This window comes from Cryptotermes secundus, unplaced genomic scaffold (genome assembly GCF_002891405.2).
Source record: "Cryptotermes secundus unplaced genomic scaffold, Csec_1.0 scaffold1592, whole genome shotgun sequence".
NCBI classification, from domain to species: Eukaryota; Metazoa; Arthropoda; class Insecta; order Blattodea; family Kalotermitidae; genus Cryptotermes; species Cryptotermes secundus.
Genome location: NW_019721781.1, coordinates 638 through 19,587, shown reverse-complemented (window position 1 = coordinate 19,587; position 18,950 = coordinate 638). Strand labels below are relative to the sequence as shown.

At 39.5% G+C, this 18,950-nt stretch overlaps 1 protein-coding gene across 3 annotated transcripts in view; it reads left to right on the top strand.

Annotated features, from left to right (window-relative positions):
* The window catches only part of LOC111875799 (RAB11-binding protein RELCH homolog), a 31,037-nt gene extending 13,756 nt beyond the window's left edge, over positions 1-17,281 (top strand). Inside the window, exons 10-21 of one of the 3 annotated variants that reach the window (XM_023872324.2) lie at positions 459-623; positions 2,031-2,205; positions 3,004-3,160; positions 4,857-4,980; positions 6,138-6,266; positions 8,502-8,794; positions 9,196-9,259; positions 9,837-9,975; positions 10,195-10,357; positions 11,673-11,780; positions 13,364-13,543; positions 16,428-17,281. In XM_023872324.2, coding sequence (XP_023728092.1) covers positions 459-623; positions 2,031-2,205; positions 3,004-3,160; positions 4,857-4,980; positions 6,138-6,266; positions 8,502-8,794; positions 9,196-9,259; positions 9,837-9,975; positions 10,195-10,357; positions 11,673-11,780; positions 13,364-13,505 — 1,659 coding nt within the window. In that variant the 3' untranslated portion in view covers positions 13,506-13,543; positions 16,428-17,281. The other 2 variants (XM_023872323.2, XM_023872322.2) reach the window with 2 other exon arrangements.
* The last annotated feature ends 1,669 nt before the right edge of the window (positions 17,282-18,950 follow it).

Below are 18,950 nucleotides of genomic sequence, written 5' to 3'. Positions count from 1 at the left end.
GTCAGACAGACTCTGTCTGATTGAGCAGATGTTATGATTGTGCTTGTAGTTGAACTGTGCCCAGGTTACTGGCTACCCTGACTGAGTCGCTTCAGGTTTTAAATCTCTCCATATGCACTTGATTTCATTCATGCATGCTGCATGCCCTACTATTGCATTTGTCATGATTTAATTACTGAAATACTGTTTTAAGAAGAGTACAGATTATGAGACTCATCACTGTGTAGCTTTCCTCTCATCATTTTACTTGTTTTCTGTAAGATCCAAATATTCTGTTCATCATGTTCTAAAAAAATATATTTTAAGAGTTTCTCTTGTATGTATTTTGTGTAATGCTGATAAAGTATGAAATTATTGCTGTGTTGAGAAATGGCTACTTCATTTGGGGAGCTATTTTGAAAGAATTAATAGAACAGAAGCCATCCATCATATGCCTCAAAGTACATTGTACATTGCAGTGTGAGGAGCTGGCAATGGCTACTTTGGAAGACACGTCTGCTGGTGTGGTGGGATCTGCTACTCAAATTCTCATCCCAGTTCTTGCAAAGTGGGCCTTTGATTTGGGTCGACTTCAGAGCCATCTGCTGACTCGTTTGTTGCTGAAACTCAAGTCTCAGATTAAGGTGACATTTTAAACTTAATTAATATCCCATATTTGTTACTCCTTCATGTTTTAAGGTAAAGGTAAATTTGTCCTTGTGCTTATTAATTAATTAAGAACCATGTCATGAAGTTGTATGTGGGTGTTGAGGTATGGATCTATCTCTCATGCTTTAGAAAGATTATCAAAGTTCACTGTACACATGTACATTTGTAAATATGGTAATGTAGCTGGTTCTCAGCTTGTTAGAGAAGAACTGTTTTGCTCTGATTGAACCCAAGATGGCTGTCCATCTGAATGTTTGTTTCATTTTTCTCCCCTAATTTCCTTCCATTTCTTCCTTCATTGTTTTTCTTCTTTCTGTCCTGCTGCTTTTTGGCCTCTCCGCTGCGTGTGTATGAGGCTCCTGCTTCAAACTATAAATGTTGACATGGCAGACTCTGTTTGCTTGAGAAATATATATCTTTATATCTTTGCCAGAGACCAGGAAGATTGATTAGACTGGAAGTATTGGCCACAGTAACAGGAGGACTCTGCATCAGTGGTTGCCACCGTCCTTGTCGTCTGTTTAGCCAGTCCTGGCTCCAAATGTAGCTCTTAGGGTTCTAATTAAAATCATAAAATATAGAACAATTGTTCATAGTCTTTTCTTCCTTTTGGTTGACAGAATGCTTTTTGGGGTATGGATATTTTTTTATTGCATTGTTAATAAGTAAATTATTTTTAGGAGCATTCACAACCTTGTAGAGCACCAATTAAAATTGCCCATCTGTCAGTCCATTAAAAAATATTCAGAATTACTGGGGTTTTGGACCTTTTCCAATGTCCAGAATTTTAGGTAATAGAGGACATGACGTTTTGGAAAGTGGATCTATTTACGTCTTCAGGTGAGAAAGGAAGACACGTACTCAGTTGGGCCCATTAGAAAGAGCTAATCTCAATCACTGATTAGCTCTTTCTAAGGGGCCCAACTGAGTAGGTGTCTTCCTTTCTTACCTGAAGATGGAAACAGATCCAGTTTCCGAAATGTCGTGTCCTCTATTACATAAAATTCCGGATAATGGAAGAAGTCCAAAACCCCAGTAATTCTGTGTGTCATCCACCATCATCAGAACCCTTTAGAATCTAAAAAAAAATACTGTATGTATTTACTTGGGTCACATGAGTTCATCTGTTGATGTGTCTGTTGTGTAAGAAATTGAGACAGTGAAAAGTGTTAAATTTTTTCTTTAGATTATGAATAGTATGCTATTTGTGGGGAGCATCAGAAGTCCCCATTCATGTATTGAAAATGTAGTGGCAATAACAGAGGCAACAAACCAGATGCATACATTTTCTAAATGGTTCTGTATGTTTTCTACATTCTGTAACTGTATTTGTTTACATCTCTATGTTCATCTTATGGTGACTTCACTACTTACTCCTGCAGACTTCACTGTCAGAGTCATCAGGGTCACTGTCACATAGGAGAAGCTCATGCAGTGACCAGAGATGTGCATGGTCTGTGACAGTGCTCCAGACACTGGTGCCTTACATTGTGATGTCTGTAGCAGCTGTGGACACCATCCTTAGCAGAATCACAAGTTCTACTCCAATTGTGCAGAGTAAGTAATGGCATATCAACACACATTCCACATCTTTGTACTGCAATCATGGTGGGCCGATACTGCCTGTGTGTTTCATGTGATATCAATGAATATTTTATGTTAGAGATGGATATTAAAAATGGTGCAGTAAATTTGAATGAACAGAACGAATTCACTACAAGCCAGAAGATGGTCGGTTCGAGTCCTGATGGGGTGGATTTTTCAGTTCACCTAATCCTTCCAGCCACACCATGGCCCTGGGGTCGACTCAGCCTCTAACAGAAATGAGTACCAGGAATCTTCCTGGGGGATATAGGGTGGCTGGCATGTAAGGCTGACAACCTTAACGCCATCTGTGACCCAATTGTCTAGAGAAAATGTGGGAGCCTCGATGTCTCACAACCCTATGGGCCTTCACAGCCTGTTATAGGGATGGCATAGCAGTGAATTTAAGTTTGGGTCATAGTGTGATCCATTATAGCCCATACTTTACATGAACCTGAAATATAATGTTATTCCATTTTCCAGGATGGCTCATTGTACAAAAATTGTTAGAGGAAATAAAATGTAGGTCTCATTAATATCTGTATATTTTATTTGAGATGTTTTTTGATGCTGTATGTTTTAAGAATATGGGGAAGTACTCATTCTTGGGAAGATGCAGTAGGTTAAGCCTGTGTTTTTACCATACCAATCAGTCGCACTAATATTCTTTCAGTCTGGTCTCTCCAGGCCGGGTGAAGGTACATATTTCCTGCATCATACATTTGTGCCATTCTTGTGGTGAATTAGAACAACAGTATTAACTCTTTTCAGGACAAGAATTTTCTGCATTGGGTCATGGATTGACAAATCCTTCTGTCTTCTATGAAGGCGAATATGATGTTGGTTTAATCTTGGGTTCTTTTGAGTCATATGTTAGTCAAGAATGGTTTGAAGATTGGACGGAGCTGGAGTGGACATGTAACACCTTGTAAGTAGCTAAGTAACCTACAGAATAGCTGACTGATACACAGTTTGCTTGGGTGAGTGGCTGCTGACTGACAGACTAGCCTACTGATTGGCTGATAGCCTGACTAACGGGCTTAACTTACTGTCTAGCAGGGTTTGAGAGGTGAGATGTTGCCTGAGCCAGTCACAAATGTGGGGCCCCCACCCCACTCCCAAAGAAATATAAATAAATTTAATAAATACTTAAAAAATAAGATCTTTATGTCACATGAATATCATGAAAGGCCAAGAATAATAAGTCAGCAGTTTGACTAAACTTAATTCCCACATTCTTGCTTGCTTGTTAGAATTTTTTAACTGAATTGAGAGTACACTGGGGGCCTCCTTAGGCCCACAGGCCTGGGCCAAATGGATCCAGCTGTATGGTAATAGAATATGAAGTTTCAAATATGTTAAAGATGATTCACATCATCACAGAATACTTGTCTAATATATGTAAATGTGACTGTCTTGTTTCATTGCCACTGACTGCTTTCAGTAATATTTCATATTAGTCATATTAAGCTATGTATTCATCCTATGGTAACCTTATTTTGAGTGCTGTAACAGATTCTAAGCACAATAGAATGACAGCACAGTCAGCATGGGTAGATAATGAAGTGCCTATGACCATGCTACTCTTTTCCACGCTTGATTTACTTTTCTGAAAGTGGAGGCCGCATATTTCTCCAAGATGTCAGTAAACTTGTAGCATCCTTTGTGACCTCACATCCAAGAAGGCAGTAATCTTGTTGTCAAATGATTTGTCACATGCAGTTTCATTATTACTCAGCGGCCTCCGTAGTCTAGAGGTAACATTCTCACCTCATGACTCGTAGTACACGGGTTCAAATACCCGGCGGAGGTCGTCGAATTTTTAAGGGCGGAAAAATTCAGGGAACAAGTCCTCCGGGAGGGACTTTAAGCCGTGTGTCCCGTGTCGTAACTTTACGGCACGTAAAAGAACCTCATATCTCCAAAGGAGATCACTGAGCCAAATTCCAGGATGTTTCCCACCCAACAATAGTCTCTAAAGCCTCTGATAGATGGGGGAAGCATTATAGACACCATCAAGCAAGTGGAGGCCGAACTCGCTTGCTCGGCAGGACTGATGGTATGCACCATTATTGGTCGGGTATAGAGACTGGTAGAATATCATAGAGGGAAGCACAATGGACCAATACTGGTCTAAGTGCATCCACCCTCTTCAATAACTAACTAACTACATTATTACTTATACAGACCCTCAATGAGGAAGTTCATTGTGTGTGTGAAGTGTCTGATGTCTTTTGATTGAAGTATGTATGGATCCTTGTCTAGTGTCAGCAACATAGTAAGTGGAGTTCTGTCTTCTGGGATATATCGCCGTGTAGTGTCTTGGAAGTTAACCAGTGTTTGGAGGGGCAAGTCGCCCTTATCTTCTTGGTTGAAGAGTAAGCCAAGGAAGAAACACTCTGTCTGTTACCTGTGTTGAGCTGATTTGTTGCTTGGCATGTTTTTCAACCTGGAAATGGAGGTAACATGTTACTATGAAATGTCGGTTGACTTTCAGCAGACTACACAGCGTTATATTCCAGAGGATAGAAGAAATCTTCATAATCACCTCTGTGAGAATCACAGGTCTTACAACATAGTAAGTACCATTAGCATGTGGTTTCTGTGGGCTTGTTTGTTTCCAGGTTGCCAGGTCTGCTCGACATTCTTAAAGGAGTTGAACTTTCTCAGGAATTGCTAGTTTCATCATTTATTAAACTATTCAGATCTTTGTGCCGTGGATTTGGGAAGTCTTTCACAAGAGAGAAGGTACTGTATTGTAATTATCTGTCTTATCCTTCTGTGCCAGAGAATTAATCAATCCACTGAAGTTGTGTAATGATCCTGTTCATCTGATTCTTAGAAGCTGCTTTTTTGTTGCATGTAATTTATGTGTGTTCAGCAGTAACATTGGAGCATCAGCAAAATAATTTAATATTAACAAAATAACGTGGCAATTCTTGCATAGCCTGTAATGCTAGGAATGCAACAGAGGTGATGACACTGTGTTGTGGGCCACTTAGCTGATGTTTAGGGAGCTTAGCTGTCTCAGTCTTCAGCTTGTAGTTACTAAACAGTCCAGCCAGTAAATTTCTGCTGGCCATCATCAGCACAGTGATTTCGTCCCTGAAACTCACTGTACTCTGAGCTCTGAGAGCATTCACACCCAGTTTCAGTTACTAAACAGTGGCCTGACTCTGATATTTATAGTTTTGGGTTATAAAGCAGTGGACAATTCCATTCTTAAGTTAGTTCGAGTGGTAACATTTGTACCTTCTATTTGGAAGGTGCCTGCAAATCACATGACATTTAGAAAATAAACTAGAAATGCAAAATCTTCTGAAGGTAGGCATTGAAAAGCAGAAAATACAAAAGGGAATGCAGAAAAGTAGCCCTGAAGGGTTTTTTTGTTCTTTCCTTTTGTCTGTACATCTACCGGTTAGAGCACAGATTCCCTACTGCATAATGACTTGGAACCAGGCTAATGTTTGTTTGTTTTTTTTATTGCTAGTGGGGTGGGACTAAGTCCCTTGTACTGCGGCCACTTCTGGCCTATTATATCAGCTCCAGATGATGGGTGAGGGTTATTGTGGAGAAATTGATGGAATGAAAGTTGGCAGGGGAAACCATAGTACTCAGAGAAAACCTGCCCCAGTGCCACTTTGTCCACCATCAATCCCACTTGACCAGACCCGGGATCGAACCCAGCCGCCACAGTGGGAAGCCAGTGACTAACTGCTTGAGCTATGGCGCAGCCTAATGTTTGGTTACTTTGCCTTGAACACAGAGGCAGCCCAAAAGATTTGAAAGCAGCCATCACAACACAGTTTCATCACCCAGAAACAGAAACGGTACTGTTCACAGTTTATTCCCATATCTGTTCACATGCACACAAGTGATATCTGCAAGAGATCTGTGTTTTGCAGGTGTTACCGCTGTTTGCAGAAAGGCTTCAGAGTCTTGAACAGAGTTTGATGGATGTTGGCCAGGGAGCAGGCTGGCCACCTTTATCTATTGTGCCTGTATATCTCATAGGGGTTGTAGCATCAGTGCAGGTGAGGTACCACAATTTTGTATTGTACACATATACTTACAGGTCCTCCATTAATAGTATTGTAACGTGTTTTCCGTTACTGAAGATGCCGTAGAGATGGTTAATTGGTTTATTTAACAATCTACAAATAACGGCTACAATTACTTATCACACAGTTGCGGGGTTTCACACTTTATAACCCTAATCGCATTCATCTGTTAACACTTTTGCGGGGTTTCACACTTTATAACCCTATGCGCAAATCAGTTCACTCTGTCTTCAGTAGTCTACACGTTTACAGTAGGGGAGCTATGTATCACTGTTTATCCGTGTTGCCTAGCGACCGCGATATCCCTTGGTGACGTCACCGCGGGGAGAGTGGTGGGGTGATGACTCGCCTATTACGCAAGCGCTACGCTACCGATACGTGCAGCTGGGGAGGTAGGGGTCAACATGTCACAGTATTATTCGCCTTCCTCTCTCTGGTCTAGTGGTCAGGGTTCCTGGCTACAGATCCAGAGGTCCCGGATTCGATTCCCGGCACTACAAGATTTTCTGAGAAGTAGTGGGTCTGGAACAGGGTCCACTCAGCCTCGTGAGGATAATTGAGGAGCTATTTCAAGGAAATAGCAGCTCCAGTCTAGAAGACCGAGATTAGCGGCTGTGGGGATCCGTTGCGCTAACCATGTGACTCTCTTTATCTACAAAAGTTGGCACTAACTTTGCCAACAAATGGCGGTTGCTTGGTCAGTATAGTTTGCTTGCGGACTACAGGCCATGGAAGTTTGTTTTTGTTTTTATTTGTTTATTGCCCTTCCTGGCCCATACCTGATGCAGCAGTAAAATGTGGAGACAACCGTGAGGCAGACTCTGCATTCCTGATGGTAGGTTGGTGACTGACAGAGGAGACCTACAGCTTGACATAGACAGTTAGCTGTGATAAGGACCTGTTATTCCCAACATTCACAAAGTTTTGTCTTTGTCAGAGGTGACAGGAAGATCATACAGAAAAAAAACAACACATTTTGGATCCTGCGAGATCTCAAACCCATGACATTTGCTGCAGAAGTCCATTTCCTTACCCCTAGACCATTAGGTGCCTTTATATTGTGACGTACAGACCCATTGCCAGGAAACGAGTTGACAAGCACGTTTCCCTAGAGATTGATTCTTGGAAACTAACTCGTTACGGAACACATTTCCATGGATACGAGTGAGCAACAAACAAATCGTTGGATACAGATATGCTATATAGTAGGCCATTCAGATCAGAGTGAAGTCAGTCATAAATCAGAATCAAGTCAATCGTAGTTCAGATCAGAATAGAGAGAGACCAGAATGGAAACAGTCCTAGGCAGTCATTTATTGTGAGTTGCTGTAAGTCATTGTGATTATGAGTGGTGTTAAAAAGAAGGTGTGAATAAATCCAATCATCCAATCCAAACCCTGTTGTTATTAGTCACATAGCCATAAACATATGACAGTATTATATAGTTTCAGAAACATTTTATCTTTAAGGGGAATTGGCAGCAAGACAGTTAATGCCTGTGGAGTGAATGTAAATATATGGTGAAAAAATGACTGTGAAGTTGCTTCACATCTCTGAGAATTATGACAGATAGAGCAATATACAAAGCTGAGTGTGTTAGAGGATATCTGCCTACTTACCTGCCTATGTACCTACCACTTGGTGCTACAACCGTGGGGGAGCCTTGGCCTCCTTTACAGCCAGTCTCCACAACCAAAGCATGCTGCCATAGGAATGGATCCACGCATGATGACCCAAGGCTGGCGGTTAGGTTTGTGAACAAAATTCTTTTTACAGGATGAGGTTGTTAGCCTCATGCTTAACCCCCAGCCTGGAGGACCAGGGTATCTTTCTTAGTCTGGACTCTACCCTTCGGTCTTTCCGGCAAGGGTGACCCTACTGGTAGTTATACTACCACTGGCATAACTCTCCAGGTCACAGGGTCACGCAAGCTCCACCAGCATGACAAGGTGGAGACCGCTTTCAAGGGATTAGAGGATATCACACACTCAATTACTACTAGACACATTATAAGATGGGCACTGAAATTTTGAACCAAATCTGCTGGGTAGATTGCATGTTATGTTGCTTCAGAAAATATGCATTGTACTGAAGCAGCTGCTGGTGCACGTAGGAGAGTGTCAAACTACTCGGGTGTGGTTGTGTTAAATCACCAGTTATAGAACCAGTCTTGTTCTTTGGGATCCTGACTGGAGGTGTCTGTTACAGGATGCTGAGGCAAGTGATGAGTTATGTGCACAGTTGAAGAGATTCCTCTGTGCACTGCCAGTCTGTGGCACTCCATTGGACTGTCTAGACATGAGTGTGCATAGTCTCTCCAAGGAGCCAGACCATCAAGATGCAGTGTTGACTGCACTGTGGGAGGGTGTGGTACACCCACGACCTGTTGTTCGTAGTGCAGCAGCATCTCTGTTTGTGGCAACAGTGGGCAGTTTATCAGAAGTTCTAATGGCAACCCGTGTCACTCCTGCGCTTGTTACTCTGGCCAGTGACCCAGACTTGTGAGGAACTCTATATTATGTTGAGACAGAATTGGGAGGAGAAGAATATCATTAGGTTTAATTCTCATTGTCTGGTTTGTTTGTAGGTAAATGTAAAGTTGGCTTTGTTTCTAAGCACAGCTGTGTGGTGGGTGTTGTACATAAAGGCTTCATACTTCCAACTTGATATGCTATAGAAGTTATGGTCTGTCTCGTGTTCTTCTACTTAACCTTCAGCAAAAGATCTTATAATAGTGGAGAGAAAAGTCGATGCCCTTGTGGGAACTAGCCTGGTAGTTCAGCCTGCAACCAGTTGCTTTAATGGCCGAGCTCTCTTGGCTGAAGTAAACATTGGAGTAATATAATGTTTTATTTACTTAGTACCTTCTTTAACTTACAGAAAAAAACTTTTTGACTTACAGATCTGTGAGAACTGCAACAATTCCAGCCTTTGGTACTTTAATCAACAACACAACCATGAAAGAAGTGAGTTGATGATGTTGTTTTAAATGCTGTATGATGAAACCTGTGGGGCCTATGCTTGCAATGGTATCCACTATTATTCCACAGCGATATTTTTACCCCAAAGGAGAAATGGGTTGTGTGTGTTTAAGAACACAGTGTTGAGGAAAATATTTGGACCTATGAAAGAGGAAATGACAGAGGGATGAAGAAAGTTTTGAACTGTGGATGGAAATTTGTATTCCACATCTAATGTTATCAGGGTGCTTAAATCTGGAGGTCTGAATTGGGCAGGACATGTAGCACACATGGGGCAAATGAGTAATGTATTCATACTTTGGACTGAAAGACTCAATTTAAGAGTGCTTGGGAGTCATTTCTTTAGAATGGACCTGTAAGAAATAGGGTTTGTTGCTGTGGGCTGGATTCAGATGTCTCAGAATAGGTTACTTTTGTGAACAAGTAACGAACCTTAAGGTAAGCAGGGAATTCTTGACCAGCAGAATAAATATTAGCTCTGTATGAAAATTATGCACTTGAAATTAGTGGGTTTTTTTTTAAGTAAGTGTGTAATATATGTAGTAAAATGTCTTTGTGCAAGGTTCAAGATAAAACATACATGCAAATCCAGAGTTTCCTGTCTGATCCGATGACACGTGAAAACCACTCTATGCTGCTGCAGTTGGTAGCTACCATGGGTCACATCATCTCAGCCTGTGAGGCATGGTTCAGGGAGGAAGGTATGTCCAGAGTGTACACTGAGGCAGCCTTTTCATTTCTTCATTAGCAGCTGTGTTACAGAGGCTGTACTAGTGCTGAGTATATGCAGTCATTGTTTAATTTTATGTATTGTATGTATGTTCATATGAATGGAATTTTGTTTCATGAAGCAAGGACTGTCTGTACTTCCTTAATGAAGTGTATTTGTGAGGTGATGCTTCTTAATTTTTTTTTTCCAGTAATTTTGCCTCAACTAGCAGGAATGGCAGCATATGCATTGCATATGTCCAATCAGACACGAAAGTTGGACCTGGCAGTCACTCTTGTTGAAAGTTTCTCGTCTGCTGTTTACTGTGCTCTGTCCAAGCAGACCATAAGCACTGCATTACTTCCCGGTCTCAGGTATTTCTAGCCTGTATTTGTGACAGTGAACTGGAAGTGATCAGAACATGTTGTCCACATGAATAATATGGCAACTTTAATTACCACTTTTCATGAAGACTTGCTTGTGTTCCTACACATATTTCCAGCATAACTTGCTGAATATTTATTGGGGGGGGGGGGTCAAAAATCTAGAGAGAAATTAAATATCAGTACACCTTTTTCATAAGCTTATGGTTTTCATGATAATTGAACAAATTGGATGCTATGCCTACATCTACAAATTTTTATATTCAACAATCACCATGGTCTGATGACACCCAAAACTTGGATTATCTGTTTTTTTGATTATCTATGCATTAGCACTGACAATTTTGAGTATTTAACATGTAACATTTCCAGCTTATAGAGTAAATAGGATTTAATGTGAATCTAAATGTTTGTGACAGTGATTTAATATTGTTATTGTCAGTGATTTTATTTTTTGTTGGGACATTTATTTTTGGATTGATCATTAAGTAAATTAAAAAGATGTATAAGATTTCATACTGGCTGTTGCTTCCTTTATGTAACAGAAAGAAGGCACTAACTTAAGTCTGGTGATAAGGACTATGGACTAAGGACTATTATGTAATGGATCTCACAGAGTAGATATTTGTCCATTTTATATGAAAATAGCCATTGTAGGCCCTTTCCTTACCTGAATATAGAGATGACCTAGGTATAGCAACTAGCACTATGTAACAGGCGCTCTTCCCTTCTGTCTGAAAATATAGACATAGCCAACCTAAGCATAATGGTAAGGACTTGCTTTGTCTGACAGGTCTTGTGGAGTATAAACTATTTCCTAAGACAAGAGACATTGTAGGTGTAGCAGCAAGTAATGGGCTGTGTAGAATATGTACTCTTTCATTTTGTCCAAAGGAACATCCATCTGAGGTCTAATGATACAAAATGGGCCTCCTAGGATACATACTCTTTCTTTTTATGTGAAGATGGAGACAAAATTCATAATAGCTTTGTTTCTAGCGATAAGGGTTAATTTTGTCTGATGGGTCCTAAGTATCTTTTCCTTTTTCCTGAAGATGGAAACAGTAGAGCCACCGTCTGATACGTTCATCCTTTCGGTCCAGTTAGTGGACAGTGTCCATAGAAGACCCCCACCATGTCAGTACAGAATCCCTGATACAAGTATTTAGAATCACAGATTTCATCAGTGGTTTCTGAAAAAGAAAGTATTGTATTATCAGTACTTGACTGAAGTCATGCACGTATTCTCTGCCTGTTTCCTATCTTCTTATATTTATCAGAACATGATATGGTTTGTTTGTGATAGATGTTTGGAGCAAATCAGCAGTCAGTCATTACCATCTCATCATGATACAGTCCAGGCCATGATAAAAGGAGCAGAATCTCGCATTGAAGTACAGCGAGCTCCGGAGAGGTAATATGTAGATTCCAGTTGAAACAGCATAAGAGAATATAGTGTGACAAATATTATGGATTTATTGCTGAAGTGTTACTTGAATTGTTGTATGTTTTTCTGTTTTGCATCTCTGTTTAAGCACCCTAAGAATAATAAGTGAAGAGCTCACTATGCAGGTTCTTATTATGTAATTCTCTTCAATCTCCTCTTCTCTGTCATGTTTATATATCATTCTCCTTAGTCTGTGCCCTGAAGACTGAGAGACCAAGTTTTACTGCTGTATAAAGCATACTTACTTACTTACTCACTCACTCACTCATGCAGGAGCTGCCAATTGTGCAGCTACTCAAGAATTTCCCAGCATTTTATGGAACCCGAAGGTTCATTACTATGTTCACAAGAGCCCTCCACTGGTCCCTATCCTGAGCCACATCAATCCAGTCCATACCATCCCATCCTATATCTCTTTAAGATCCATTTTAATATTGTCCACCCACCTATGCCCTGGTCTTCTCAGTGGTATCTTTCTTTCTGGCTTTCCCACCAATATCTTATATGCATTCGTCTCCCCATTCGTGCTACATGCCATATAAAGGAACATATAGAAATATAGTTTTCTGTATTTTGAAAAGTGAAAAAAAAAAAAAAAAAGTTTAGAACTGAATGGTAGCATATCCTCAGAATACTACATCTGTTATCATTGTGAATGTTTTTCCCAGTTAAATGATATTTGCCTGTACCTTTTTTAAGTTTCTATCATAGCACTGAAATTGACACTTGAAAATTAGCTCTCCTGCTTCATATTTGGGAGGGCCTGGAATTGAATCTTGGCCTGAAAATGCCTAACCAAGGTTAAGCATTATTTTCCTCAGTTCCTCAAGGTAAATGCTGGGATAGTACCTTAATGTAGGACATATATATGCCCTTTCAAATTTCCTATCATCCCACCATTCAACAGAATCTATTCAGTGCCATTAAATAATCCAGGAAGCATTCTTCACATCTGAAAATTTATTTCTCACTGATGTAAATCCAGAACTTGCTTTTCCTCCCAATTCTTTCAAGTTAATCACATGTCATGAGTAGTGCTCTTTCATACTGGGGAGCTCTGAATTTTGATCTTGGCTTCAAACTGGCTATCCTGACAGGTTATTTTTTTAATGGGTTTCCTTAGTTCTTTTAAGGCGTCTGCAAGGGCACTATATTATAATAGGCTATGACTGCTTTCTCCCAGGACTTCATTTATGATCATCCTGTAATTTAACGTTTTGTGCTGTATGGGTTAATAAGTTGATACAGCATAATTTAGTGAACCAACAGAAATGTAGACATACACATAGATGTACACACAGGTAGGTGGACAATGTTAAAATGGATCTTAGAGAGAGATGATGAGGTGTTATGGACTGGATTGATCAGGCTCAGGATAAGGACCAGTGGAGGGCTCTTGTGAACATGGTAATGAACCTTCGGGTTCCATAAAATGCTGGGAAGTTCTTGAGTAGCTCCACAATTGGCAGCTTCTCAAGAAGGGCTCACTTCCATGAAGTTAGTGAATAGAAATGTTATGTTTACATTTTGAAGTTTTAATTTACTTCCAGGTCTGGCAGTATAAGCCTCGCGATGGCAACTGCTAATGTTGAAGATATGAAGCAAAGAGTATCCAAGATATTTCATAATAAACCAGTGGTGAATCGACCAGCCAATCTGGCTTATATTCCTGGCATTTTCCGAAAAAAATGAGTGACTCTTTCCAGGCATGTTGAACAGACATTTATCAGGTATTCAGATTGGTATTTATATAGCAAGTAAATATACTGTACAGATTTTGATTACATATTTTGTTTGTAAAAGTGAAACACGTGTTTTTAGGATTTAGACTGCTGCTCCAGAATTCAGATACATTATTATTGAGCAAGTAGGCTCATGTGATAGCTCACTAGATTTGTATTTGGGAGCTTGCTAGTTCATATCTCATCAAGACACATCTCAACTGAATCTTTTTATGGTTTTCCTCAGCCAGTACAGGTGAATTGCAGATTAGGTCACTATGCCTTCCGTGCACATCCTTTCCGATTTATTATTAGATATCATCTGGTTATTTGATGCTATATAGTTTGAGTTACGGGCAGCATCATAAAGTAAGTACAAGTAAATAATCACAGTTTAACTGGTTTGTAATGTGTTTGTTGCCTTTTATAATATAATTTGTATATGTGCTGGTATTTGGTACATAGGCCATGCATGTATTAGAGAATCAGAAGCCAGAAATTCCTGCTACTTATATACATTACAAGACACATTTTCAGTTTTCATTGGTTCTTTCATCCTTTCCTTTCCTTTCCTTCATTCTATAGCTTCATTTTTCAGAAGGACAAATGTTCAGCTTCAGCAGACTGACATACATTCCTTGGAAGGTGATTCTTTTTTTTGTGGGGATGTTAAAGTTTTGGTGATTAGGCTCTTATTATTTTTTAGTTACCAAGTCTTTGTTAAGGCAGCTTCTTACCGTGTATATCGAAACTTTTCACGTACAGTGTTTGCTGATAATATGTGTGGATTTGTATTTGTGTGTGATGCTTATATTGTTGTTTTTGTTTTCTTATTTTTTATATAACATCTCAGACTATGTAGCATCTAATGGTAGGATAGTTGATGAATCGGAAAGGATTTGGAAGGAAAGAATTGTGACCTAATCATGGTAATGTAATGGCATTTGCCTAGAGGGATTGAGGAAAAACATGAATGACCTCATTCAGGAGAGTTGGTATTCTGGTCAAGATTTGAAGCACGTACCTTCTGAATACAAATCTAGATCATTATTGCTACACCTTCCTGCTTAGTTGACACTTTTCTCTGTGTGAGATATAAGTATTTTGCTGTCCATTGCTGCTTTCTCTATGTGCCTCTCTAGTCACAGATTTTGATTTTAAGTAAGATAACAGGTCCCAAGTCTGGGCGACAAGTCAGTGGTTCAGTGCTTGTTTGATGCATTTTGCTTCTTTCACAACTTTGTGAATATGAGGAATACTGGGTTGCTACTGTGGCTTGGATCCCATATTTTGGTGACTGCTCACTCTGCTGGTTGTCATCCTCGTCATTAACCTAGCATTCGGTGTAGTAAATCTGCCTGTGCTTCGCATCAGAAATAGGACATAACTGGAGGCATTGGCAAAATCAGCTTTTTCAGAGATAGCTGTAGTGTACTGGATGACATACTGCTGTGTTAATTTTCAGTAAATGCATTGATTATTTAAGAGATTCTGTAATTAACATTTCTGAACTTGCAGACCTGGTTTACAGTGGTGAATAGACCAGTCTCTGTTAATAGGTAAAAGGAAAGATGAAATTATCCCTGCAATAGGCCTTGGAGGCCCATAGGGTTGTGAGTTGTCAAGGCTCCAACATTTTCTAGACGATCAGCTCACAGATGGCGGTGAGGTTGTCAGCCTTATGTGCCGGCAGCCCTTTACCCCCAGGGAGATTTCTGGTGCTCATTTCTGTTAGAGGCTTGAGTTGACCCCAGGGCCATAGTGCAGCTGGAAGGACTAGGTCAACTGAAAAATTCAGTGACCTCATCAGGAATTGAACCTTCTGGCTTGTAGCGTAGTGCCTCATCCAACTACACTAATGCATGCCGAATTTTCTGTTAGTAGACAATAAATAATTGCCTGAGGGCAGAAAGTGGTCTGTGGGTTTGATTTGTTTCATTCTGGTCCGTCACACTAACAATCACAAATATAAATCACTCCGTCCAATGTGACTTGTAAGTTTTTTACTACATGAAAACTCAACACCCTTACATGTTTCGGTCTCTGTGGACCATCTTCAGAGGGCAAACATCACTACAAATAGGAAACCACCATCACATAAGTTGTTTAGACGTAAAGTACGTACACTTATATGCTACAATACATAGTACACAAAATAGAACATTTCACAAACACAGCAGTTTCCTGGCAATGTAAATTTTTTTTTAATATAAAAAAAAATTGTATAAAATTTTCTTCATGCTAATTAAAAATTTGTGTTGTCAATAGTTAAAATTCGTAAACCATGCAGGCTCGTGTTCGTCCTCCCATCGTCCCTCTTATATGAGGCAGATATTGTGCCACCTGGCTATCTTGATATGGAGGTTCTTTATATCATCCAGGATTTGCTCGTGGCTGCTGTGCTGTTTTCACTGTAAGGGTGCTGAGTTTTCATGTAGTAAAAAACTTACAAGTCACATTGGACGGAGTGATTTATATTTGTGATTGGTCTGTAGATTTGTACTTTTAATGCAGAATTTATTTACTCTTTATACTTGATATTTACAGAAATGCATAGAATCACAGTGCTGCAATCACTGGTGTAAAATACTTCAAATGTAGACTGTAGAATGTACAAGGGTACATGCAGCACCATGAGTTTGTTTTATTATATACTTCGTTCTCCAGATGTGAAAGTTTGAAGATTGCTGTGAGATTTCTTATGGTTGTGATCTGTATTTCATTGAAGTACAGTTTCTTAGGTAATTTTAACACTAAGTGAATGTTTATTAGCTTATTTTATATATACTGTACACTGTTTTGACATATTTTATAAAACACTAAAAATACACACAGATACTTGCAAATGTTATAGTATTTTATTTCATATTTTGCCATAGCTTTGTCATTTCAGGTTTATCTTTGCATTCGTCCCTCATATTATCCCATATGCTGAGTTCAAGTCTGCAGATGAGAGAGGGAGGCTGACAGTAGATTGTCAGCCATAATGGGTCATGCTGTTTCAGCCCTCAGAGGTCCAGGTTCAGTTTTTTTAGCAATTCTTGTGCTATTTAGGGTAGACAGAGTGACACTGGGACAGGTCTGTCTCTGAATACTTCAGTTTCCCCCTTCTGATCATCAGTCTGTATCGACCCTGATGATGGAGGTGGAGCAGGTTTCTAAAATGTTGGTTTTTAACCCAACTTTGAAGCATCCAAGAGGATTTTAATGCAGATAGGCTCGTTTGTGTTGATCTGACTTGAGTAGTTTTAATGTAATATTTTTAATAGGGAAATAAATTCTATATGAACTTTACTGAATATGTGTTGCACTTTTTTATTGGTGCATGCAACTGATCCATCTGGCCAAGCAATGCACTTCTTTCAATATAAATAACATTAGATAATAAATTAAAATCTGGCCACCAGCTTTTCTAGGAAGGGGCAGGTTCTCATACAGGTGTGGAGAGATAAAAGAGATGTGAAACTTATCTCCACTCTTCACACAGCAAAAATCGTGGAATCTGCAAAAACGAATCGCAAAGGAGAAAAAATATGCAGACCCGAGGTAATTGGGGACTACAATAAACATATGAGAGGGGTTGACAGGGCCGACAAATGCTGCATTATTATCTTGTTCCCGCAAAACTGTAAAGTGGATAAAGAAACTGGTGTTTTTCTTGTTGCAAATAGCAGCGTTGAATAGTTTCATTCTATTCAAAAAGAACACAACGAACGAAAAATACAAGAAGAGAAAATACAAATTCAAAGATTTTATATTGGACTGTGTAGAAAAAATGACAGAACCAAACAAACAGTGTGGAGAGGGAGAAGAGTCGAGGAATGAAGTGGATGACGAATCTATTGCTTCAGACTTGAGCATAGTAATCCCTGTGCCAGCGACATTCAAAAGACCACCAGTGAAAGACCCAGCAAATCATCTAGAGGGTGGCCTGAAAATACACAAAATGGTCCATGTTCCTCCCAGTAACAAGAAGAAGAATGGTGCCATGAGAAAGTGTCAAGGGTGTGCTAAGCACAAGATTAGAAAAGAAACAAGTGTCATGTGTGCAAGCTGTGGTGTGGCTCTCTGCAAACTTTCATGTTCCAATGTTTATCACACGAAGAAAAACTACTAAAAAGGTATGGAAAGACATTTCTTGCATAAAGTATTCTTTTTATTAATTCCAAAAATTTCTTTTTTAAAAAACAATATTTGTTGAAAAAGTAAAAGCATGCATTTTAGCGACTTAAAGCTTAAAGGGTCTGCCAGGACAGGGGTGGCATTTAAATACCCTTCGTGCCAGTCAAAGAGTTAAGAGGGGATACCAGCCTAGCAGTAACTTAGTGAAGGATGAGAATGGTGATCTGCTTGCAGATTCCCACAACATTTTGAATAGGTGGAGGAACTACTACTCTCAGTTACTGACTGTACATGGGGTCAGTGATGTTAGGCAGACAGAAATCCATACAGCTGAGCCATTAATATCTGATCCTAGCCCTTTTGAGGTTGAAAATGGTATTGCAAAATTGAAACTGTATAAACAGCCAGGTAGTGATCAAATTCAGACAGAACTTATTCAAGCAGGAGGCGAAATATTACGTTCTAAGATCCACAATCTAATTACTTCTATTTGGCATAAGGAAAAATTGCCTGATCAGTGGAAGGAGTCTATTATTGTACCAGTTCACAAGAAGGGTGATAAAACTGACTAGTAATTATCGGGGGATATCACTGCTATCAACTTCATATAAAATTTTGTCCAATATTCTTCTTTCAAGGTTAAGTCCATATATAGATGAAATTATTGGGAATCATCAGTGTGGGTTTTGACATAACAGATCAACTACAGATCAGATCTTTTGCATTCGTCAGATATTGGAGATAAAATGGGAGTACAATGAGACAGTACATCAGCTATTCATAGACTTCAAGAAAGCCTATGATTCAGTTAGGAGGGAAGTATTGTACAATATTCTAATAGAGTTTGGGATACCCATGAAACTAGTTAGGACGATTAAAATGTGTTTAAACGAAACGTATGGTAAAGTCCGTGTAGGTAAACATTTTTCTGATAAATTTCCTATCCAGAATGGTCTAAAACAAGGAGATGCTTTATCGCCACCCCTTTTCAACTTCGCCTTAGAATATGCCATTAGGAAGGTCCAGGGAAACCAGGTGGGACTGAAATTAAACGGGACACATCAGCTGTTGGCCTATGCCGATAATTTGAATCTACTAGGTGATAATGTGGATACCACAAAGAAAAACACACAAACTTTAAGTGATGCAAGTAAAGAGGTTGGTCTAGATGTAAACACAGAGAAAACTAAGTATATGTTGCTGTCTCATCACCAAAATGCAGAGCAAAATCATGACATAAAGATAGGAAACAGATGTTTTGAAAATGTGGAACAGTTCAGATATTTGGGAACAA